This window comes from Netta rufina (assembly GCF_964035555.1).
Source record: "Netta rufina genome assembly, chromosome: 4".
Taxonomy (NCBI): Eukaryota; Metazoa; Chordata; class Aves; order Anseriformes; family Anatidae; genus Netta; species Netta rufina.
Window position 1 is genome coordinate 46,259,573 of NC_140127.1, and position 12,748 is coordinate 46,272,320.

The following is a 12,748-nucleotide window of genomic DNA, read 5'->3' on the forward strand; positions in this document are numbered from 1 at the left end:
CAATGTACCAATGTGCCAACACGTCGCGATCTGTGGGTATACTTATGTGTAGAGTTACACATTTGTATATGAACCTTGTTAACTAGGCTTCATACATTCATATCAATATATAAATTAAACAAAGTGGTCTTCCTGGCAATGTGCATGCTTTATCTGAACTTCCCTCTACCTTCAACTGGTAAATTCAGATGCAGTTTTCCACATGTTATATATAAGGCTGTTCAACTAGAATATAAGTTATGCCTTAACCTCCCCACCCCCAGCACACACTTTATTTTTTTTTTTAACAGTAAAGTAAAATGAAGCTATATTCTACCCTTAGAGGGAATGAAAATACAAAACTGTCTATGAAGAGTTTGTAGTAGTTTTGACACAAGGGACGAAAAAAGAGGTTGAAGCTTATATCAAAAGAGACTTTTTCAATATAGAATAAACAGGACTAAGCACAGCTCCTGGATATCACTGACATCTCTTTTTGCGTATGGTGATAACTTAAAATGCTTATTTATGAGCCTCTAATAATATCCTAATATGTAGACAGGTCATAACATGCAAAGCAGACACAACGGTGTGTTCGCTCTTGTTCTTAACTCGGTTATGAACACCAACCGACTGTTCATCTCTGTGATTTAGAAGTGTAAAATTTGGAATTTTGCTTCACATCTCAGGCAATGCTGAGAAATTTGTGTGCTTCTTTGCCTCATTACTGACATCTGCTGTACTTTAAATGAATGGCACAACCTCACCAATCCACTTGTTCCCTCCAACACTCTATCCTGAACACCAGAATTTGACATGCGCAGTGATTTGCATTGCTTCCAAAGAAATAATTTGCATTACAGAAAACCACTCTCAGAAATTTGAGAAAATGCAGTAATTCCTTCATACTGGGCACCTTTTCACCAGGAGATAAGTAACAGCATATGGCGTGGCAGCGAGCTGTTCACAGGTCTTACATTCTAGCACATGGGAAGAGAAGACTTCCATACTAATTCACAGCACCAGCTGAAATTTTTACGATTTCTTCCCCCGTTGCCAATGACACCTGCTGCCTCACACACAGCTTTGGTGCCCAGGCCCCAGGCAGACCTCAGCTTTGCCACACCTCTTAAAATTGGCCTTCACGTACAGACGCATGCAAGCATCTCTCACACGTGTATCTCTTGGCACAATGTCACAGGATATATCTTAAAGAAAATATATTCTTCTGTTTAACAGCTTACTGATGGACTTTATCACTGATCATAGGCAACACCACCATAAGACTTGTGCACGTGACCCGCTTTCAAAGCGAAGCATCCTCCCAAAGACCTCATGGAGAGCGGGGAAAGCTAGAGATGGCTACTGCCACATCTCAAGAAGTATGCTCTTACCCATTAAAGCACATCACTATTTATAGGCTCCTCAGGGTACTGAAAGATGCAGAGACAGGCAATGGCTGTATCGTCCTTTTTAAGTTTTATTCTCTGAACTAAACAAATCTGACAGTATCCTTCCTTTAAGCTGTTCTCTATAACTGATTCTGATCCAGTGCAAAACACTTTCACAGGCTCTCTTCTCACCCAAAATCATTTAAATCTCTCTCTTTCTCTCGCCTAAAAGCAAGTAAGTGGAAACAAAGTCAAGACAAATACCTCAAATCTGTTTTCCGAGGCAAAAGTCTCTTCTTTCCACTGAAGTAAGCTTCAAAATCATCTGTTGTCAGTCTGTATGCATAGTCGATGTATGCAGACACCTCCTGGTGATGAGAATTATAGTCACGAATGTAGATTATGGACTGAAAAATACAAAGAAGGCCACAAATGAAGGGTGGAGACATACATATGCATTCAGATTTCTGTGTAAAAACACTTAGAAATGATATAAATATTTTCAGTTTCACCTGGGCCAGACTTCTGTTGAGACACTCCTGTTACAACATATTACGGCATATTCTTAAGAGAAGCCAATCAGTGTTGAAATAAAAATAAACAGAGATGCAGTATCATGCAATGTGCCCTTGTGTGTTCCCAGTGCCTTCTGCTGCCACTCTGTGAGGGTGAAGATTTTCCATAGGTCCCTGGGCCACATCTGCCAGCCCTATGCAGGCAACCCTAACACAGCTGAATGCCACAGGACACCTACTTTTCAGCAACAGAACTGAACGAAGGGTGTTTTTGTGTGACCACACTTCGGTGCTACTGTGCATGCCCTAATTACAGGATCAAAGCAGGTGAGAATGGTACTTATTTTGGGATGTGACTCTACAGCCATGAAAAGGCTTTGCTTATTCAACTTAATATTCACAATGGATTTGTAGCTTTTCAGAAAGACAACAGACTGGAAACAGGTTACCACACATATACCTCTCCCACGCTATGATCAGGGAACAGAGCGGATCCCGCCAGCCCCCTCTCCTGCAAGACCACGCCTGTGCCGTTTCACTCTTGACAACTGATGAGTAGCAGAGCAAAAATGTGAGCATTCAAATACATGCAAACAAACAGCGCTGCAAAATCCATGCCTAGAAATACAGCCAACCAAAGCAGGATGGCTACAAGTAGGAGAACACAAAAAGAACAGATTTACCAGTCATAAAGTCACGCCTCTGTAAATTACCCAATTAGCTTTTGCACCTACACGTGTCACCACTGAATTAAAGGTGGCAGTAGGGCACCTGGAAGACAGCAACGCATTCAGCAGCAGTTCTGGCGTGTTAGGGTCATAACACGTGGAAGAATATAGTACATCGGCTCTCATGCTGCTGCTGAAATGCATGTCACGGGCAGAGGCACTGATGGGACGGCTTTCCACTGGCGGAAAACCTTGTTTCCGATTTTCTCTGCACTTCTTCTGTGCTCCTTTACCTTTTAATTGCATTATTTTCCAGTGAAACTGAGAACAGCTTGGTAGAAGGCAATTCTTCTTTGCACACCTCCACAATGCAAAAAGCAAAGAAATGATAGGATGAGTGCGGACTTGAAAGACAGAAGAGTTCATGCATCCTGGGACCCACATAAGAAAAAGTAAATGCTGAGAGGAAAGGTTAGTAGGTAGGTGTACAATAAAAGTATTTCTTAGCTCTGTGCCTGTTTGTTTTTACTCAGCTGAAATCAGGTGATATTTCTTTTTTGAATACAGGGGAAATGGAAACAATACCACATGGAACTCTTTCAAAAAGCATTCTTTATTTTAACAGCAGCAGATTTCTAGAGTGTAATGGTTTATCTGGCAAGCTGTTGTTATACTAAGACATACTTCCTTTTCCAATTTCACATTTAATTCCATCAAAACATGTGTTACTCATTTTGCAGTTTTGTACCATCGATGTTGTTGATATAAAGAGCCAGAAGAATCTCCTGCAATACAACTGACCATCTTGAAACATGTCTCCTCCCCTATTCTCAGCACGCCCCATTTTGAACAACCAATTTGTGTGTCTGGACAGCCTGGTAAGGACAGAGATAAGGCAATGAGAAAAAAAGACTGCCTACCACACCGCAAGGTGACCGCACGTTGTACCCACGTTTCTGTAACAAAACTAGGGGCATGCTGTACATCTAAAGAACAGGATTCATCATCCTTCAGAAAAGTTAGTTTTATATGAATACCTTGACTTGCATAGTATGATCCAATCATTTGAAGAGCTGACAGATGTTACAGTATTTTTTGCAATATTAAAAACAGGGTTATCTTTCAAGGCTCTTCTGCTTATAAAATTTATCTCCTGAAGTAATGTTCACATATTATCAGCTATAAATCAACACCAAACTACAGGCAAGCATACAGACTATCATCAAAATTGCTTTATGAACTCTAAGAAACCAACCAAAATATCTAAACAAAAATGTTTTATGTTAAAGGTATGCTTTTGAGGCCTCTTTCTTAGAACTAAAGGCCTTTGATCCTTCTCATCCGTCAACATGGTTTCTCTTCTTTCCTCATCCATGATTCATTTCTAACCACCTATAAGCATTCATTCATTAAACTATGAATCAGCTTGAATTTTCTTAAGATACTCTAAACTTGTCACGTCACACCTTTTTGCCCCAGAGAAGACTTGCACAAATTCACACTCTTCTCCCAAAATGATAAAGCTCTTAACTTAAAAATAACTCAAAGAGAAAATAAAAAGTAACATTAAATCCATGAAGAGGAAAATCTTCTAAAAGTCATACCGATCCTCTTCTGATTTGTCTCTAACACAACAAGCTAAGTGTGGAGCTTGTGCTTTACATCCATCTGTAAGCTTTCAAGAACATATTGTATGGTGAAAGGTGGAACAGCTTTAATTTAAGATGAGGTTTGAAAGCTACACTTACGTATAGCTTTTGGGCCTAAAAGCAGAACGTGTTTACAACTGGGGTAAACTGACTTATGATTACAACAGTTTGGAACAAATTAGCAACACAGAGTTCCTTTTACTGCTTTTCTGACGAGAAACTAGAGGGGTACAGAAGTGCTGTTTCTAGTTGCACAAAGGACCAAGGAGTTCCTGTAGTTTCAATGGGCTGGGGAGCAGACCTAATGCTGCCTTCAGCACTAGCACACAGGTGGGACTTTGCTCAAAGCCACACAGTTGTGCCTAATTCAGCCATAAATTTGGCTGGCAAGAGCCTGCACATCCCTACAGGAAACAATCAGTGCTACTGATGCTTTTGAGAGAGCCACAGATAATTCTGGACACAGATAATGCTGGACACGAATGAAACCTGCATTTCACTAGTGAGGAAATGCACATGAGGGCATGTTCCTCTGCCATATGCAAGGGGGACACAAACCAATGGATTCAGAAAGCTTTGGCAGTATTCAGGGACTGTGACTCTGCCAGGAGAACAAGCAATACATATTTCCTTCCGAAATTTAGGCATGTCTCAAAAATGTTGCCACTCCACATAGAGTGAGTTCAGATGTTACACTCCCTCCAGTGCTGATGCTGGAAGAGGCAGCGGGAGAAGGGCTACTGGAAAGGCTCTGACAGCTGCCTCTCACCAGCGAGGGTTTTACCATGGAAAGGGAAATGGAATTTGCATCCTGCATATCTAAGTTCAAGGAGATTGTAAGAAAAAAAGCTCTGACCTTTTTCAGGTGGCATGAAGAGAAGTTTAAACCCATAGAAAAGGGAGATGCAATATTTACAGAGGATAAGTATAAATCTCTCCATACATTTATATAAATATACTTGTAATAATTTTCCATATTCATTTATTATACTTCACACATGTATATAAATATATCTCTCTCCCTGGTAGAGATGCTGAGGAGGTAGACAAAGTTCAGGATTGGGAAACCGTGATTTGGAACAAAATAGCACCCTACATTTCTTTGCTTATCCTTTTTGCTTCTATCTTCAGTTGTGTATTTTTACACTAAACAAATACTCTGTGATGCCAATGCTCTGATTATTCCAAAACCTCTTGCATCTGCTGCTTCCTATTGACAAAGGCTGAAAATTCACAAGGCTAATTCACTTGGCTATGCTAAATACGGGGCCACTTTCTTCAGGAGCATAGGTATGTGATCCTTGGAAAAGGCTAATACTAACTTGTCATATTTCAAACCAGTTTAACAAACAAACAAACAACAAGCCACTGTGAATAACCAGTTCATTCAAGTATTTATTGATCTTTTCAACTACATGGACCATTTTTCCAATGCTATCTCCAATTAGGAGATAGCATTGGAAATTGGGGAACTGATTCCAGTTCCCCTGGCCTGAAATCAGGTCCTGTGCTGCCAGTTCAAAGCACTGCAAGTAGAGCCATTAGATGGGGATAAAGATGTAATTAAAATCTACTTCTGGGTATTTCAAGCACAGGCGGAAACTCCAAGTAGTACAAATCCTACAGTGTTTAATTTTCAGTTCCATGTCTGTTCGTTTCCCCCCAAATTCTAGAGACTCAGTTCATTTCAATAATTCTTTTGGAATTTTTTTCTGTACCAAACCTAAACTACAAAACTTTTGCAAGTTGTACACTGTGGTACACACTGCTTCCTATAAATCCGTATACTGACAACTATTGCACGTACTGGGCAGGCCGCCTTGCTCATGGCACGCACCTGATTAATCACAAAGATCCTCTCCAGCCTCCTGCACACACTTTAATTTGAATAGCACCCTCAGGGCTGTTTCATCCAACTCATTTAAACCAATGAAACAGAACTGTGTGATCTTTGTGTCATGCTCCAGGTTCATGAAAGAAAAAAGGAAGAATAGAAAAACTGTCCAGGCAAGAAAAATAAAAGAAAAATTTCCTTTGGCTGCCACATCGATAAACACTGGGGACTCAATTCTCACATACATTAATATCATTACATACTGTTCAGGGAGTATAAAAGCATTTCGAAAAAGGCACAGACTACATTTACCCCTTGCTTACAGTTGGCTTATGCTTTGCTAGCACTCGTGTGGTTAAGAGTCAGGCCCACAACTGTGATGACTTCTGTGCCGAGTTTTTCTGGGTTTTGAAGCATGTTCTTCAAACTGCTTCAAAAGCTACTGAAATCTTCTGGTTAAAAGGCAGGATCATGCAGCCATGAAGGCCTTCTGCCTTTGTCTCTAGAGGAAACAAACTGCTCCATGCAGAATTTCCATGCAAAATCTGAGAAAATATTGTATGCTTGGGTCCAGTACCATTTGCAAGTTTTCAAGTTATAAGAAAAAAAATAATAAAAAAACACCTGCCAATGATTCATTCCTATATACATTACTTCATGCACTGGAACGTGTCTCCTGAAACTGGTTTTGATTCCCAGCAAGACTTCATCATGGACACCGAAATGCCAGGACTTGCCCATTATTTGGGGTATATTTATATGCACTAGGAGACAGGTTCAATGTTCAGAAAAGACAGCACACCTGCTTCCACTGACATCTGCGAGCACTGATCAGACTTGCAGGGTCTGAGGAGAGTTTGTTTGCATTTTTTCCTACCTTGTAAACACTGCCAGTAAGAATTACATTCCTCAGACTAGGCTAAATCTTGGCTCTTTAAGATGTTCCAAACCTGAAGGATTATTTCTCCCTGGTTAGAACATCAGGCTGGGACCTGTGAGGAACAGGTACGAGTACCTGCCCCGGACTGCCATGCTGCAGGGACAGTCCAACCTGTGGTCTCAGTCCACTTTTAAGTAACGCTGCATATCAAAGAAGAGCTGAAAACCTCCTGAAAAGGGCCTCACCCCTGTGAGCGCTGCCCATGGACAAGAAAGCTGTCCATCACTGTTTTAAAGGTGAAGCAGCAAACGAGCTCTTTGTGCTAGCAAAGGTTATAGCAAGCGCCAACACTGTTCAGAAGACCAACTAAATTCCCAAGGAGGGGAGAAAAACGACAGGCAATTTTTAGGAATTAGAGCTAAAAGACAGACATTGGTTATCTTACAAGAACTTTTAGCTCTCCCTAAACCTTTCTTGTGTCCTTAAGGCAGAACACTGCTGCTCTTTAAGAGAACATTTTAATACAAGCTTTCTTTAAGCACTTCTCTAGCACATCCTAAAGGCTAACAACAGCAGGTTTCTAACTGCATCCCAGGGCTTTGCTGGCCTGGGACCTACAAGATGGCAAATTAAATGGAGCATGCCATGATTCACCTTACTTTGGAACTTTTGCAATACAAATCCACTCACGCTGGAGTTCAATGTAGCTGAGCAGACAGAATATGTGGGAATATAAAGAGACCAGCCTGCTGTCTGGTGAAACAGTCTTGTAAGTGCTTTAAAAGCACGCCAACCTGAAGGTAGCTGACGGGAAAGTAAAGACAGACAATATTTAGGAGTCAATTACTAAGCCACTGAGGAAGCGCTTTTCATGGGGACAATATAACAGGTGGGGACCCAGGGGCCCGAGCACAATTAGGCTGGAGGGGACAGGCATAAAACACATTACCAGTTAAAATATATTTTTAACGAGCAGCAATTTATTTTTGTTGTGTCGTGTTTAGCCTTATTTGCCACCCGCAGATCATGTTACGTCTAATAGAAATACCAGCGGGCAACAGTAGTCGGAGAAAGGACCTCACCTCTGTATCTTTAAAACAGATGCTATTCTCATTTCTGCTTTGCAAGTAGGAATAAATTGCTGACCTGGTCTCTGGGCCAGCCGGGAGTGAAAACAGTGTAAAACATAAGCTTGTAGGTTGGGACTTTATCTCTTGCACAATTTTATTTTGGGTGGAGAGAAAGGGAGGGGCACTAGCACAGAAATGTGTTTTCCTTTTAGCAGAGACATTGAGACACCCCGAAAGCAAGCCTAGAATGTGCTGTGTGCACATTCCCACGTTTTCAGCTGGGAATACCATTGTCTTGCTGATGCTAATTTTGAAACATTTCTAGAGCTTGCAATACATCTGAAATTACTTCAGTTTCCTTCTCCAATGCTCAAACACACCAAGCAGACTTTTGGAATACATGCACCTTTTACCTACCTGTTCCTGCAAAGAAAAAAATGTGCTTAAGAGAAAGCACTGAATCACAGCAGCCTTTAGTCTGCTTTCTCCTCATCTACCTAAAACAAGCATGATGTAGACTAAAGGTGAAAGTAAATAAATAAATAAATAAGAAGTGATTTTAACAGACAGTCAATTGTCCTGGGACACCAGGACATGCAAAAGTACTCTTTGATATTTTATTTTGTTAGCAGAAACACTCAGACAACAACTTAGCTGTAATTGAAAGCAACTTGTACTCTACCTTGTGTCAAATGACAAAACTCTTGTGGTTCACAGGGACCTATTTCATACTGGTGTTGCAGGAGTAAGACAGAGAGCAGGCCCTACAGATGGCTAAAATTATTACTCAATACTGCAATTCTCAGACACAGTTTAGCTTTCACTGAGGGAAGCAGAAGACCACTATGCTGAAGGATTTCAGGCTTTTATTAGCAACCACCTGTATTCTGTGCATTTACGTGCCAGGTGAAGGGTACCAGAGGCAGTACTTGGGATTTTCAGTGCCAAGACACCTGGTAAAGATCCTGAGAATGGGGCTGCTCAAGTCTAGATGCAACCCCAGCTCTCTGCACACAGCCTGCACTATTTTTCAGAGCTTAGCAGCCAGAGGACATCTTAAAAAAAAAAAAAAAAAAAAAAGGCCAACTTCTTATGATATTTAATTAGGAACTGAGGTCAGAAAAACATGGTTCTCCGTCTCAAGGGATGACTTCTTTGAGATGTTCAGACTGTGAGTGCTTAATATTTTCCCTTGGTACAAGTAGGCACCACCAGATTTATGCTCTGATAGCAAGCCTTGTCCACTGTCATCATTCTGCCAGCAGCAGCACTGCAGAGACAGCCAGAAGAGGGGCAGATCAGCAGTTGTGCTGCCCGAGGTGACTGTACTTTTACCTGGAAATGACCATGCTCTTGGAGGTGTACCCGAATTCTTGCATATGCAGGGTCCCACGAACCACGCTGCCGGGCACGCGGTACCACTGCACGGCAGGCGCTCGGACACGAGCCAACAGCCCCACTACAAAGTCTGCCTTGTTCCACAGCTCGCCGCGTTTCCCTCGTGTGCTTCTGGGCATATTTCAGAAACGCAGGCAGCGAGACGCATACACACACAATAACCTAACCAACGTTTTTTGAACCTGAGAAGCAGTGTTTGTGGGAAAGAATGGCTGGCCAAGAAGCAGATGTTCCAGCTTTCAACTCTTCAGAAAAAAAGAAGAAAAAAAAAAAAAAAGAGAGAGAAAAATCTGGTTACCCTTCAGAAGAAGAAATGTTTGCTATGTATGTGAAACATGTGCTTCCCAGTCCCTTACTGTTAAGTGCTCAGCAGCTGCTCCAACTGGAAGAAGCTCTGTGGACTGTGAATTTGCTTATCTATGTAAACAGGGTGTTGCCTCGGTTTGAAAACAATATTCTGGCTGAGAACAGGCTGCTGAGAGTGTGAGTTTAGATTAATTCTCTTAGCATTAAAATAAAGGAGCTTATTAAAACCAGAAATGCATGCTGAACCTAAAATTTGCCCAGACACGGCAAAAACACCAGCTCTAGCAGTGAGAAGGTTGCCACAGCTTTTGGGTTCAGCAAGTGCAGAACAATGCTTTTCCTGAAACAGGAGCACGAGCTCTCTGGTCAGCTGCTGCAGGTATTCTCGGAGCAGAATGGAGAGATAGAAGGAGCAACAGAAAGAGAAGTAGAAAGGCAGTTGTGTATATGTAATAGGTGGGAAAAAAAAAAAAAGAAGGAAAAAAAAAGGAAAGCCAGTGCAGGACACTCCCATTCCACCTAAATTTATGTGTGTGTATGGGGGGGGAATGCTTTTAAATTGAAACGTATTGTAAAAGAGAACTGCAGGTATTTCACAAAACTCTTTTGGGGAAGCAAGTTTCTCTTTACAACTACTGAAGAACTACAAACCTCTCGGTAAATTCAGAAAACAAAAAAAACAAAACAAAAAAAAATAGTGAATCAGCCCACAAAGAGAGAGCTGAGAGAAAAAAACGCACGTTTCAGAACTGCTCACGCTCTCTTGAACACAGACCGTGTTGAACCACATTCTCCACCGAGGTGCTGGCTGCTTTGGAGAAAAGCACAGCTTCACCAAGCCTCACCGTACTTCACAGCAGGACAATGCATATCACCAGTCCAAGACCTGAACGATCCTACAGGAGGTGGAAAGGTTTTGTTCCAAACCTTTCCTTGCAGGGGAAAGGTTCGGAACCAAAGGTTTGCAACAACAGGGAAAATTTGAAAAAGGAGCCTTTGTTGATCAAAACCTTCTACAATGTTTCATCGTTTTCAAAATAGCAGCCTTTAAAATCATTTTGGTAAATCAAACTGCCTTGAAGGTGATTCCCTAATGGTATCTACCAAAATTCCTGGACAGTCTCTCTGTTTTCTCAGTATTGGCCCCATAGCTGAGATTTGCTTGCAATGAACTTTCACCAGCTCTTCTTTTCCTCAGCTCAATGCCTTTTTTCCCTACAGCATTTCAGTGCCAATGTTCAGTTTAATACTGAAACAAATGTGAAGGAGAAAGGCACCATGACCTTTGCTTCTTGTTTCACTTAAAATACATCAGCTTAGAATGTGTTCAACAGCCACATCTTTTATTGTCAGTAGCAAGTAATCGTCTTTTGCATGTCAAGAATCATATTATATGTACACACTCCAGATTGCCAGTACAGCTAATGCAGCATCGTAACAGTAACAGTGATCTGGAGTCTCAAGCAACCCCAACAGAAAAAAAAAAAAGTCTCAGCTTGACGGCCACTGGAAGAAAGCCTGGCTGACTTGTGCCACCCAAATTTTCTTGAAGTTGTATGAGAAGTGTCCTTACTCCTGCGCCTGAAGCAATCTCCTACCAAACATGTACAAGCGCCAGACCTACAAGCACTCCGTCCAACCCTAACAAGGATGCACAAAGGCAAAAACCTCACTTGTTGCAGGGGATTTGCTGCCTGATGGTAAAAGCAGTGATCCGGTCCCGGGAAAGCTCTGTCCTCGGGTCACAAAAGCAGAAAACACTCACACTAAAGTCCCTCAAAATCTCTTCCTGTCTCTGGAGGGACCAGCAACAGAGGCCTGGGAAAATGCGGAAGAAGAGGGCAGGTGTGTAACGCTGCTTCCCCACTGCAGCACCCTGAACCCCTCCAGCCAGCAGCTAAAGCATTTCCAGAACCAATGGTCTGTAAAAACTAGGCTGTTGGTTTTTTTTTTTATTAAATCTTCCCCATGAGCTTGAGGATGCATGACGCATCAGACAACAGAAACTACTGCAAGAAACTGAAAATAAGGTTAGTTCAGCGTTTGCACGAGTATTCCTGGTTTTGCCACTCATCCGTGGTATCGTAGGAAATGAACGTGCAGAAAGAAACGTAGAAGTTGGAGTCACTTTTCCAAATTGATTCACTGAAAACACATTTCTGTTTACCTTGCTTAAGCGTGTAAAAACTGTGTAATAATTATACAGGTAAACCATGAGATAAATTAGCAAAAGATTCCAGCCTGGAAAGTATGTGAAAAGAAATGCAGCCTTTTTTCCAAGAATCTCAACTTTCAAAAGTCCATAAATATTGCTTAAGGGTTTAGTTTTTTTTTTTTTTTTCAGTACACTCTCCTGTACCTGCTCCATCAGAAGGGCATCAAAGTATTTTCCCTGGCAAACGCCTAATTTATGAATAAATAAGTAGTGAGGCATGAGAAACTAGAATAATAAGGGTATGCCTTAAAGTCGGTGAAAGGGACGGCTCAAAGCCTGCCCAAATATCGTACTGACTCAATTTCCACGGGTGAGCCTGCCTCTGAGACAACAGCAGCGCCGCACAAAGGGCTCTTTTATTCCGATGCTGGTCATCCTTGTTCTTCCTCCGACAGAAACAAAAATAATAGATTTTCTATTAATTGGCCAAGAAACCCTCCGGGGCCCCAGACCTGTCCTGGTTGACTCGCTCAGCCCGCGCGCGCCTGGGCGGACACGCAGCCAGGAGAAGCCTACCCATCGCGCCCGGCCCCGCGGGCTGCTGTGGGATGAACAATCCCCCAGTGTTCGGCGGGCTCCAGGTGTCTCGGGGTGTCAGCTGCCCTCTGTTTATTATTGGTTTGCTGTGTACAGGGAGGCAGGCCAGGCCATCAGTAACAACTCTGTGCAAATGGGTCAGGGAAATGAAAATAAAGCCTGTGCAGCGGGAACCTTTAGGGGCTGGGGTTTTGCTGGCAAGGCCTGGCCTCATTCCTCTTTAGGTGCTACTTAAAAATTGCTACTTGTTTGACTTGGAAGCGACTTCACATAGCTGGGGCTGCGTGAGATATGCGTAGCAGGGAA

The 12,748-nt window shown here is 42.1% G+C and overlaps 1 protein-coding gene across 1 annotated transcript in view; it reads right to left on the reverse strand.

The window, feature by feature from the left end:
* The window catches only part of CFAP299 (cilia and flagella associated protein 299), a gene marked incomplete at both ends in the record, with an annotated part of 148,726 nt that overhangs the window by 27,522 nt on the left and 108,456 nt on the right, over window positions 1–12,748 (reverse strand). Inside the window, one exon of the mRNA XM_084286516.1 lies at window positions 1,635–1,777. Within this exon, the coding sequence (XP_084142642.1) occupies window positions 1,635–1,777 (143 nt within the window). The remainder of the gene's footprint in view (window positions 1–1,634; window positions 1,778–12,748) is intronic.